The sequence below is a fragment of the Rhineura floridana genome, chromosome 10 (genome assembly GCF_030035675.1).
Source record: "Rhineura floridana isolate rRhiFlo1 chromosome 10, rRhiFlo1.hap2, whole genome shotgun sequence".
Classification (NCBI taxonomy): Eukaryota; Metazoa; Chordata; class Lepidosauria; order Squamata; family Rhineuridae; genus Rhineura; species Rhineura floridana.
In genome coordinates, this window is record NC_084489.1 from 23,903,581 (window position 1) to 23,916,305 (window position 12,725).

Consider the following 12,725-nt stretch of genomic DNA (forward strand, 5'->3'; position numbering starts at 1 on the left):
CTGTTGAAGGATGACTGGTCAGGCTGTGCATCTGAAGGAAAATGAAGCCAAAGAGCGTTCTCCAGAAGTGAGAGATAATGTAATACAAATGTATAGATTAGGAAGAGGGTACAAATTAATATCCAAGTGTTTGGATATCCCAGTGAGCACAGGTGGATCAATAATCAGGAAGTAGAAGCTGCATCACACCACCCAGGCACTGCCAAGAAAAGCCGTCCCTCAAAACTCAGCGCTCAAACAAGGAGACTTGTGAGAGAAGCCACAGAGAGGCCAACAACCACTTTGAAGGAGCTGTAGAGTTCAGTGGCTGGGAGTGGAGTAATGGTGCACCAGTCAACCATATCAAGAGCTCTGCATAACACTAGTCTGTATGGGAGAGTAGCAAGAAAGAAGCCGTTACTCAAAAAGTACCATCTGAAAGCAAGTCTGGAGTTTGCCAGAAAGCATGACAGTGCCCCAGCTGCCATGTGGGAAACATTTTTGTGGTCAGATGAGACCAATATAGAGCTTTTTGGCCAAAACTCAAAGTACTGTGTGTGGCGCAAACCTAACACTGCCCATGCCTCAAGACACACCATCCCTACAGTGAAGTATGGTGGTGGCAGCATCATGCTGTGGGGATGCTTCTCATCAGCAGGGACTAGGCATCTTATTAAAACTGAAGGGAAAATGGATGGAGCAAAATACAGGGAATACTTCAGGAGAACCTGCTTCAGTCCACTAAAAAACTGAAGCGTGGGAGGAAATTCCCTTTTCAGCAGGACAATGATCCCAAGCACAAGGCCAGAGCAACATTGGGGTGGCTCAAGAACAAAAAGGTGAATGTCCTGCAGTGGCCCAGTCAAAGTCCTGATCTCAATCTCACTGAGAATCTGTGGTGCTCTTTGAAAATTGTGGTCCACAAGAGACGTCCAACCAACCTGCCAAGAAGAATGGGCCAAAATCCCTCCGACACTGTGTGCAAAGCTGGTACATAGCTAATCCAAAATACTTAAAGCTGTTGTTGCAGTGAAAGGTGGATCTACCAAATATTAATGTGGGGGGTTGAATGCTTATGCAAGCAATATGTTTCAGTTTTTTATGTTTCTTACAAACATTTCCCTACATAAAACCAATGTCACCTTACAATAATCAATATTCTGCGTTTCAGTGTTTCAAAATAAAATAGCATACAGAATGAAATTACAATGTACCATTTGTAATTCAGTAATATGAGAGCATTGGTCAGGGGACTGATTACTTTTGCAAGGCACTGTATATGTTTCTGTTTACAAACAGTGCCATGTAGATAGAGATGAGAGAAAGCCAGATCAGATACTTTCTGAAAGAATGGTTATTAGGGGTGAAGTTGCTGAGTGAAATACTGGGAATATGTTTTGTTTCCAGAGAGATTAATTATGCTTTCATTATTATATGACTATGTTGGATCCATTTATACTGTCCAAATGTGAGATTTTGCTTCAGTGTGATTTTTTTTCTGGTGCAAACACAAACAGCCAATTGGCAATGAATTCAGCTCTACAATTACCATTCACACCAATATCTATTGGAAATCTGTAGATGAACTTTCACACATCAGAAACCAAGGCCACAAATATTTGTCCAAACATATTGCTGCTGCTTGGCTAATCTGGTGATGACTGAAAGGATATTCTCCTTAATAAATACAAAACAGCTGTTTGATCTACCCTGGAGAGTCGTTCTACATTTCTCCAGAATAACTATGTAGGACACATCAAAATCTTGTATGTTTCTTATAGAACAAGAAACAGAAAAACTATTGTGGAAACAAACATTCAAAACTTCACAAAATGTCATGTTTCACAATTTGGATTTTGTCACTGAAATCTGTTCCCCACATTTTGAGATTCTAATTCAGAATTAAAATCTGATGTTTGCCTATCTGATTTCTATCATCTAATCAATGAGATATTTGGTAAAATGCATGCAAATACAACATTTACTACAAGCTGTTGCAAATCAGTTGTCAGATATTGTGAAACATTCACTGCTGTGTCTGATGTTGTCCAGTGTTGACAGCTACTGCAAAAATGTCTGGGCAACAAATTTTGATCTTCAGCATGAAATACGTTCTGAAAATTGACACATCTGAAGAACAATTGCCATCAAAACCTCCAAGGAAGAATTTGGGGAAACAAATTCAAGGTAGATTCAATTGATACTCCTGAAGAACCATCTGAGGAAAGCTCTACGTTTTACCAGAAAGCAGCTGTTATTTTCAATTATTCAGTATCCAACAGGAAGCACTGAATTATATTTCCCCATGCTTTTAGCTACAGAGTAAACTTTTGAGCATAACTTCACTATGGTGAAATTATTACGTAGTAATTCTGGTTCATATGCTCCAAATAACAGCCCCCTGAGAGCAGGATTATGCAGCAGCTGTATTTTCCAAACATTCTTCAAAGGCAGCCCCATGTAAAACGCACTGTAGTTATCTAACCTGTACATGATCAAAACATGGCATCATTTAAAAAACAACACCTTAATACCCTGAAATATACAACCCAAAAGCTTTGTTAATCTGACTTGTACATTCCCCGTATATATTTTTTTAAAACCCTGCATTCTGTTAATTTCTGCCCCCCTTTTCTTGCTAGATTACAGCAGATGAGGCAGTATATCTGTTTCTGCAATATTTATAGAGTGCATTTAGATGCTCATATGACTAAATGCTACTTAATTTTAAAAAAGACCCCTGCATGTAGTGATAGTGAGATTTGTTGTTCTAGCCTAGTCTTCACCCTGACATGCTAGTTCTATGTACTGGGATGTTTTAGAGTCCAGAAATACCTAATATGTGATAGTCCAGCAAGGAATCACAAAACAGGAGAATATTTAGTGAGCAAGATCCATCAACTCTGAGTACATCAGACTATACGATTTGCTGACTGATCATTAATTATTATTATTATGCAAAAACAGGCTCCAATGACAGCCAGCTTACCAAAAAGGCTTGCCTTATATTAGGCACTTCACTGAGGGCAATGACCACAGGTGTGATATCTAGAGCACTAAATTCCAACACAGCTGTATTGATTGAGGTTACATCCTGTGATGGGCCAGCGGTGAGAAATATTGCAACTTTCCTCATGAGGGCACCTTGACGATGACGTTTAAAGACATTCCTGGCAATGAACCTCATGGCTCCTCCAATATTCCGTCTGCCTGAAGACCGCTCCAGTGGAATTCTCTGAACTGCCTCCACAAGAAGGTCATCCTTCTGGAAGTCAGAGAACCGGATGAGGTATTTTGTGTTTGTGTTATATGAAAGAACTGACACCCGTGCGCCAGTTGGACAGTTGCTTCTGGTAATTTCGATAGTCTTCAGCAAAGAGGTCATAATGTCTTTCATCCTTTCAAAGGATTCCAGGGTAACATCTCCAGACATATCAAGGGCAAACACCATTTCAGTTGGATATACCGGACACCTGGTCATACCTTGTAATCAAGGCCAAAAAAAGTTAGAGGATTTTCAGGATTTAGATATGACAACCATTTTCTACCCACTGAAACTGAATCTGTTCAAAGCTACTCACCTGTACAGCAAGCTAGACGGGATAAAAAAAATTGGTTTAATTTCACTTATTATCTCTTGTTTTTGTTCATTTACATAAAATCCCCAAGAACAACACTCAGAAAAGCACAGACAGAATTTGTATTGAACATGAGGCTTGTTGCAACATTAAATGAAAAAACACTTTTGGCTTTGGATAAAGCGAACTAGCTGTAGTAGAAAGAATGAAATCATAGCAAATCTTATTTAAGCCAGAAAATTCTGGGTTCAAATCTTAGCCCAACCACAAAATCATTGGTCTGGTTTACACACATCACTAAGCCATGATTTGTTTTTCAAACCACAAGTTAACTACAAGTTGTCCTACAGATGATCAATCAAACCATGACTTATTTCTTCAAAGTTTGGTTTGTTTGCCAGAAGCTCTTGCCTCCTCCCTTTGTAGCTTAGTGGGATGGCCACAAAAACTAAGATTAAGGAACGGTGCTAGGTTCTCATATAATGCCAAGCCACAGTTAAAACAAGCCACTGAAATTCCTCCTCTTCAAAGCTATTAAAGGTGCAGGAGTTTTATCTTCATTTGCATCTATACATCACATCTCTTGAAAGTAAGCCTCATTGAAAGTGAAGGGGCTTACTTCTAAATAAAGCATTCCAGAATGTGGATAGGTAAACATATTTATTGCAATCAACCCATGCCAATTTAAAACTATTAGCTTTTCGAGGCCATCTGTTAGTTCCAAAAAACCTGCCTTTGGTACTAAGAAGAGGTCATTACTTACGGCAGTTTCCTCTTGTAAGGTTAACAAGTTCGCAAGGCTGTAGACAAGGGGGGAGAAAGCCAATATGATTAACAGTAAAACCCTATGCATGCCTGTTCAAAAGTCAGTCATATTGAGTTAAATGAAAATTACTCCCAGGTAAGTGTGTAGAGAATTGCAGACAAAGGCATCTGACACAACTCCCATTTTTAAAAAGCTACAGCAAATTTTATTCATTAAATTGTTAATTGGGTATCTCAAGGCAATGTAGCAACAAAGTATAAAACAGAACACAATAAACAAAGTACAATTAAATTCATCAAATATAATAAATAACCATGAAACAATAAAAAAAATCTTTAAAGGTCTATAGCAGCAGACATCAATTTCCCTATTGGCACTGAGATCAGCTGGAACTACCCCAAGTTCCAAGTTTCAGCCTAAGCTCTCCATGTCTCCCACATTATTCCTGCTTCACTATCTGTTGATTTTTGCCTTTTGATATTCAGCCATTAAGAACCCCATTCCATTTATATTTCTTTTTTATATTTACTTGTTAAGAAGTCTGTGTTGTATCAGAAGTGAGGAAACAGTTTATCACATACCGTCATTGCTAGCATGCCTTTATGTCCTTTATGACCCTGAAAAAAGTAGGTATACATTTAGGAAATCAAATTACTCGCTTCCCCACCCCCACCTCTGTCCAGATGTAAACACATATATACATAACCCCCCACACACACACACACACATACTGATAAACAGACCGCGGGAGGAGAAAACAAGTTTCATGTATTCACCAGTTTGCATGTAATGCTAAGCCAAACCATGGCTTAACACAAACAAGCAAATGAGCAAGTTCTCAGAGAGCTTGCCTCTTATGGTTTGTTTTGGAGGACACAGGCCATGAGCCTGGTTTGGACATGACACTAAGCCAAACCATGGCTTAGTTAACAGCACTGTGGCACCAGCAGGAGTAGAGAAGAAGCGAAGTAGCTGCAATCCTCTCTGGAAACGTGTGTGGTTGCTTGTTTGTCCTAAGCCATGGTTTGGCTTAGCATTACAAGCAAACTGGGCCATATTATCAGAACAATAATGATTCTCCAGTATGACAGTTTGTAATGCCGCCTTCCTCACTCCAGCTTCTGTGGTATTACTTCACAGAGGGAGAATACAGGTAAACACTTTACACGAGATTCTTCAACACTTCACAATGACTTGTGGTAAAATCCTCCTTACCCATTAGGTAGAATGATGCAGTCAGTGAAACTGCCCCAGAAGAGAAAGTTCACTTTGAAATAACTTGATTTGTATGTACAGTTTTCTCTCACAGTTTTCAACTGCCATCAGTCTTCTAGATTGTAGTCAAGATTATTCTCCCCCCACACCCATGATCTTCCAGGGAATAAGATAATTTTAAAGAAAACATAATTTGAATTCAGCACTTAGTTACATCTATACTGTGCTATTGATTTTGCTGATGAAGGTGATGGGCACATTTTTATAGAGATATATGTCTGATCAGGACAATATTATTCACTGATAATGTATTTTCAGCTATATTTAGTATCACCTTTCAATATCAGATGAATCTGGGCTCCTTCAAAGAAGGTCAGGATAAAATTTTTATAACTAAATAAATATTTATTTTGAAACCAGATTACCATTCTTCCAGGCTCTCCTCGGCCTCCTGGATCTCCCACTGTCCCTGGCATTCCACCACTGGCCTTAAATAAGTGCAAAGACCCCATTAAAACATAGCTACTATGTTCAGGCTTCATAAGAGAAAACAAATGACACCTTCTGGGGCTGGCCCAAAAAAATCTCAGAAAAGAACATTCTTTTTTCTTTCTTTTTTTAAATCTTTTTCAGGTTCCTTCCAAACTCTTGGAAAATTTCAGATCCCTGGAGAATATTCAGAGGAATCCACTAACACACCTTAGTTCTCTCTCTCACTGAATAAAGTGGTCAGCTGTGCATTCAATATTAAGTATTGAATATTGCTAAAGGAAGCAATGGGCTTGGCTCTTGCTCCTGCCAGTTCTCCTCACTTAGCCATTACTTCCTTCATCCGCCAGTACAAACTAACAATATAGTTTCATTCAATATTAACTGAGCTAAAATACATCAAAACAGAATTTTCCGAGAATATTTTTTTCCAGTTATCCCCAAAATGTTAGAGAATTCCACTTGACAAATTTCTCCCAAATAGGATTGGGAATTTTTGAGAGGCCATTTCTGCACAGCCCTAAGATACTCATCAGTTGCAAACCAAGGGAACAGGATTACAGTTTAAGATAACTGAATCTAGCTAAAGATTATGACCCTTATTCTGAGATAAGAATTGCTGCCTCACAGCAGCAAACCCCTTGAAAGAATCACGTATCCTCCTCATGTTAAGCAAATGTTCAGTCCTGTTAGTTCTGGTAGTATTGGTCACCTGCTGCGTGAAGGGGAGAAGGGGGACATCTAGAATCAGCCCCTTCCCCTTGGGTGCCTAGAGTCATGCCCTCTGGATTCTTTCATGGTTGCCAAATGCAGCGCATAAAGCACCACACACACTACATGGCACTCAGTGAGAACTTCCCACTCCACCTCTGTTTTGTGTTTGATGCTGAAGCTCTGTGTCTGAAACCTCATTTTCCCCCCTGGAACTTAGTGATCAGTTTGTCAAACCTAATGATAATGCAATGCCTAACATGAAATTAAATGTCTTTCTTGAGCTGTAGAAGTCCATTACCATTCACCAGTTGGTCCCAGGAAATAACTGTTATCTATAATGTCAATCAAAACATCCTGCCAGTCTTTTCCTGTTAAGATTTTAAACTTATCTGCAGTGCACAGAAATACTTCTTTTCCTTTTTCAGCCATCTCCAAACGCCACTCTACAGAATATTCAGCAAAATCCCCCCCAAAAGGATGGAGACATTTTGAGTGCCCATTTTTGTGCATTATTAATCTGTCACCAACTGAAGCAACTGGATTCTAGCTTAAGATACTTGGAAAAAAATTCTGCAGCTTTCAGAGAACCATTAAAAAGAGAACCCTTTAGTTCCACATGTCAAAACCAGCCAATAATGTTTATGATCATCACCCTTTGTCCTCTCATTCCTTTGGCACCTTTATCGCCTGGAATGCCTGGGTCACCATCTTCTCCCTACAAAGGAATTAGAATCAGAGTTGTGCAGCAAAGGGCCAAGCTGGTGGTAGGAGCTCCTATCTTTTTCTTGCACAAAAAGCAGAATACTGAATATAATGGACATATCAAAACATAGCATACAACAAAATATACAAGTCAAAGCCGCATTTATGTCAAAACAATAATACAACCAATCTATTAAATCCATAATAATTAACTGAATAACAAGGTTTCTCCTTCTGGCCTTAATGGCCCCAGCCCATATGTCTATATTTAGTTTAATTTGTACAATAATGGGAGCTGCCTTTCCATTGAATGATACCATAACACTAGGGATGGGAACCATGATATGGTACCTCTTTGTAAGCATTCCATCAACCTAACATGCAGTATCGATTGAGTATGTTCTTTATCTGCTATCCGCTGATTTTATCAGTCTGATTTTTCCTTTCACCAAAAATATTGATATTAATATTGATATTTTAAGATGCTTTTAACATTTTTAAAAACGTTTTTAAAGATTTTTGTTTTGCTTATTTGTTTTAATACGTTTTTAAAGATTTTTTTATTCTAATATATTTTAAAGTCTGTTTTTAAGATGTTTTAGAGTGTTTTTAGTGTTTCTGTTTGTCGCCCTGGGCTCCTGCTGGGAGGAAGGGTGGGATATACATTTAATAAATAAATAATAATAAATAAAAGAAAATACCAACATTTTGAAAGAAGTAAAATATCAATATCTTGAAAGAAAATATTGATAATTTGAGATAATTTTAAATATTGATAAAGGAAAGGAAAGCAGTTTCGCTGCCACCGCCTCCCTCCTTCTCTGCTGTGACTGAGGCTGGCCAGTTTTCACATTAGCAAGCAGAGACCGGCTGTTTCCCTTTTGGAAAGGAAAAGAGGAAAGCAGCTTTCAGTGCCCCTCCCACCTCCACCTCCTCCTCGGCAAGCCTAGAGACAATGTGGGTGAGACTTGGCTTGCTTCCTCCCACTTGGATTTTGGATTATTTGAGTGGTGGAGGGTGGCACAGAGAGAGAGAAAGACCTATGCTGCTGTTCTGTGAGTAAAATCAATAAAAGAACAATATATCTGAGGGAATATTCAAGGGGGGGGAACAGTGTCAGGGGAAAGCCACTGAAGTTCAAAGCAAACAGAATCGCTCAGCAAATATGGAGGATATGCAGACCATTGAAAATTCCGGTGCTAAATTCTCACTGAATTCTCAGCCATCTCTGCATATCCCTGGGGAGTGCATCATTGCCCCCAGGGGTGCAAAAAGCCACAGAGGAGAAAAAATGTTATGGTTTAACCTTCTGCTGGTTCAGACCATTGATCTGGACTGGGCCAACAGAGCAGAGCTGAAGCATATTCTCCTAGAATCATGGCTCCAAACTGCATATCTGTCTCACTAAGAAATAGGAAACAAACTACTCAGAATAACTCATACAGGAAACCAAAATTAACCACTGTAGAACTAGTGCATGTAATACCTGTAGTCCAGGGTTTCCAGGAAAGCCAGATCGTCCCTGTTATTAAACAAACAGATACAAAACTTTGGTCCAATGTTACTTACATGTTGCTTATTTCAAAACAGTTTTTAAATAAAGAAAGAACTATTTTTTTGTTTTAAATTAAGCACATATGCAATTTCACAGTTGCTTTATCCAAGAAGCCCATTGGAATGGCAGTGCTCAGGACCAATTCTAAAGCCCAAAATCTTGTATCGGAACTGAGTATATACCTCCATCCTGTACCACTGAAGGCAGAACTTTCCTAAGAACTTAATGCAGCTTCCCATAGGCAACTTTTTTTTTCAGAATTAGGATTGTATGCAGTCCTGTACCCTGTGTCCTTTAACTGGGAGCAAGCCCTCTTGAACTTAGAGACATATCGAGGATTGTGCTGTAAATCTGTTTACAGTATCAGTTTTGTTCCAGTTTTTATTTGGATTGCAGATTGGCAATCCAGATGTATATATAAAAATGTATAAAATATAAAATATACATAAATATAAACTATATAAATATAGTTTATATTTTATATAGAAAGCTACATTGGTTGAAATATAATTTCAATAGGGTCTGTGATTACATGCCTCTCCAGAGCAAGTTACGTGCACTGATTGCACACTGGCACCTACCTCATATAAAAACACTGAGAAAATGTATACTAATGGAGGGGAAAGAAGAATCCACTGATAATTGAATATATAAATATATACGGTATTATAGGATTGGGGGATTAGTCTTGAAGTTATCATTGGTGTTCTCTCAAAGCCTATGTTTTTATATCTGTAAAATGGGATTCTGCAGAAAAAGAGGCTGGTAAAGTGATCAGACCAGTCTCTTTGTTAGTTAATGGCTCTGGCCAAGACTGTTAACTATGTCTTTGCAGGGGACTGGATGGCACAGAAGTTACTTGCTGGAGATGCTTCCAGAAGCTGTTGTTGTTGTTGTTATTTTAAGCATTAGCATTAGAGTTTATTAGCCACCCTTCGCCCAAAGGTCCCAGGGCAGATTACAACAATTATAAATTACAATATTAAAAATACTTAAAAACAACCTAAAATCACAAAATAGGATGGGTTCCAAAAATATACATCTCAGCTGTCAAAGGCTAAGATAAAGAGCTAGGCTAAAGGGGGCAGTCCTTTCCCCCTGCCCTGGCTAGGGTAAGTACAAGAGAATAATAGACCTGGGGCCAGTATTGTTTTAAACTTGACTAAGAAGAGACACAGAGGCTTGACTCACTCTCTGTGCTGAATCGAGCTCTAGGAACCTCACTAGAAACCTAATAAGGGAGCAGAATCTCTTAGATTGTTCATTCTGTAAGGCCTTCCCTCTTAGGATCTGCCTATTTATATGTGCAAATAAAACCATATACCACCAAGAAACCGCAGCCTCCAGTGACCTTCTGAGGAAATGAAACCTAAGGTACACTTTCTTCCTCCATATGATCATAACTACATGGAGGATAGTGTCTGGATAGGATGAAGAATACAAAAATGATATTTTAAAAATTACGTTACACCAGTGTGCTATTCTGACATCAAAACAGAGTTTGAATACCTGTCAGGTATGCTTTGAGTTGGATTCCTGCACTGAGCAGGGGGCTGGACTCAGTGACCTTATAGGCCCCTTTCAACTCTACTATTCTATGATTCTATGAATAAGGCAAGTGGAGGTCAGATTAGTGCACTAGCAAGATTTAGATTTTAGTCTGCAATGTACCATCAGGAAACAAGCTAAAGAAACAGCAAGACAATGTATCCTGGGCAGAGCTTGGAAAAGTTACTTTTTTGAACTACAACTCCCATCAGCCCCAGCCAGCATGGCCACTGGATTGGGCTGATGGGAGTTGTAGTTCAAAAAAAGTAACTTTTCCAAGCTCTGATCCTGGGATAATCACTGTAAAGCTCATAGCTCTATTCAGACTCTCAAAGCATCCTTCCAAATCCTCCCAGAATAACTAACTTCCAATGAAACAAGTTTTTATACTTTTCCCTCTGTATTTTTGGACAGCCATGGGACTCCAGAAGACTGTACTGGGCAAGATGTTCATATTTTTCTTCCAGTCACAACTATTTATCATACCTCAGAAGTGTTGCAATTTCCATTTTCCCCCTCATTGAATAATATGCAAAGACTGTTTGTTCTGGACACAGAAAAAACTGACAGAAAATATACATATCTCCAGGTAATGCAACAAAAGAGACATTTATACTAGTAAAGAACTCAGCTTTTAATGTTCATTTTGAATGAAATTTATTTCCTCCCCAGCAGAAAAAAAAAGAATAGCCTTTAACACGATGTATGATCTAGCAAGAGAGGTCTGTTGCTTTTCCCTTGTCAATTTTGGAATAGTTTGGACTTGTGGCCCTGTGCCTTCCACAACTGACATTGGAACCTGCTACCAAAGTGATCTGCCTTGCTCTCATCCTAAGAACACCTCTTAGCATCTTGTCTCATAAAGCTCCACTCCGCACGTGTCTATGCCAAGCAAGGGCTTGGACCAGTATGACAAAGGAAGCAAACTGGCATACACTGGCTGTCCTCCCTACTGGAGTTGGGTTTACCAAAGTGTAAGGACTTAGATGTATGCAAACACCTTATTTGGCTCTTGACTTCTTTTACACACAGCCACCATGTATGTTCTCCAATCTGATTATTCACTAGGCATGGCAAGAACAAAAGTACCTTTCCTATCAGTAAATTAATGAGCAGTTCTGCGTTAGTAAAAGTTAGAATTCCCTCTACACACATAGAGCCGTTTTGCACTCAGTAGGTTTGCACAAGACATTCATGCTCAAGATCAATCTGAATTTAGGTTCCCTGAATTCAGTTTTGAACATGGAACCCATCAATGTCTAGGTAACTCCTCCCCTAAGGAAACAAAGCCCTTAAGAATTCTTCCCCAAGGGTCCATGTTATTTAGCCCTCATGGATCTCCTCCTTACCTAGACTGTTCCAAGCTGGTGCAGTCTTTGTGAGATTTTTCCTAGGATAAATTGCTCCAACCCTTGCCTGGTCCACCTCTCTACATCCTCTAACTCAACTCTTGCCTCCTCTCTATGCTCATTATTTTCTTTGGTTTGAGCCAGGAACCTAAGGGCAGTGGGAAGCCTCATCCTCTCTCTTTAAGCCATTCTACCTTTTCACCAAATTGGAAGGGTTCAAGGAGAACCCAGGTCACTTGTTTGAGCCATACCAAGTGGAGCTCAAGGGAACCTAAGAAGGCTTGCCTACATTTTGTGTGCTGTCATAGCTTTTTCTCTAGATGTTTCTAGGCAACAAGAGCCATCTCATAGTCTAGAGGTTGAAGAGTGTCCAACCATCCTAGAATTTGTATCAAAGCACTCTACGAACCACTGCTATACAGCCCTAAAACCTTAGACCTACCTCATCCCTAGCCATTGACCATGCTGGCTGGGGCTGATGGGAGTTGTGGTCCAAAACATCTGGTAGGCACCAAGATGGGAAAGTCTGCCTGACTCTCCTGAGGCATTGTGAATAACCTTCCAAGTAGAGATCTTATCCCAGTCAGCGTCTGTGTTGGATTTGCTTTTTAAGATGTTTTTAAAGCTTTTTTAAAAAAAGATGTTTTTAAAGATGTTTTGTTTTAATATAAAGTCTGTTTTTATGATGTTTTAGCGTTTTTGTTTACCGCCCTGGGGTCCTACTCGGAGGAAGTGTGGGATATAAATTTAATACATAAAATAATAAACACACACACAGAGTGCTCCTACTTACACTTTAGAACAAGTAACTGCTCTAATCTAATTGCTCA

General features: G+C 39.2%; 1 protein-coding gene across 1 annotated transcript in view; it reads right to left on the reverse strand.

The window, feature by feature from the left end:
- LOC133365554 (collagen alpha-6(VI) chain-like) overlaps positions 1–12,725 on the reverse strand; it is a 146,826-nt gene that overhangs the window by 15,154 nt on the left and 118,947 nt on the right. Inside the window, exons 31-36 of the mRNA XM_061587620.1 lie at positions 8,930–8,965; positions 7,394–7,456; positions 5,964–6,026; positions 4,905–4,940; positions 4,321–4,357; positions 2,969–3,462 (exon numbers count right to left, since the gene is read on the reverse strand). Of these exons, the coding sequence (XP_061443604.1) occupies positions 2,969–3,462; positions 4,321–4,357; positions 4,905–4,940; positions 5,964–6,026; positions 7,394–7,456; positions 8,930–8,965 (729 nt within the window). The remainder of the gene's footprint in view (positions 1–2,968; positions 3,463–4,320; positions 4,358–4,904; positions 4,941–5,963; positions 6,027–7,393; positions 7,457–8,929; positions 8,966–12,725) is intronic.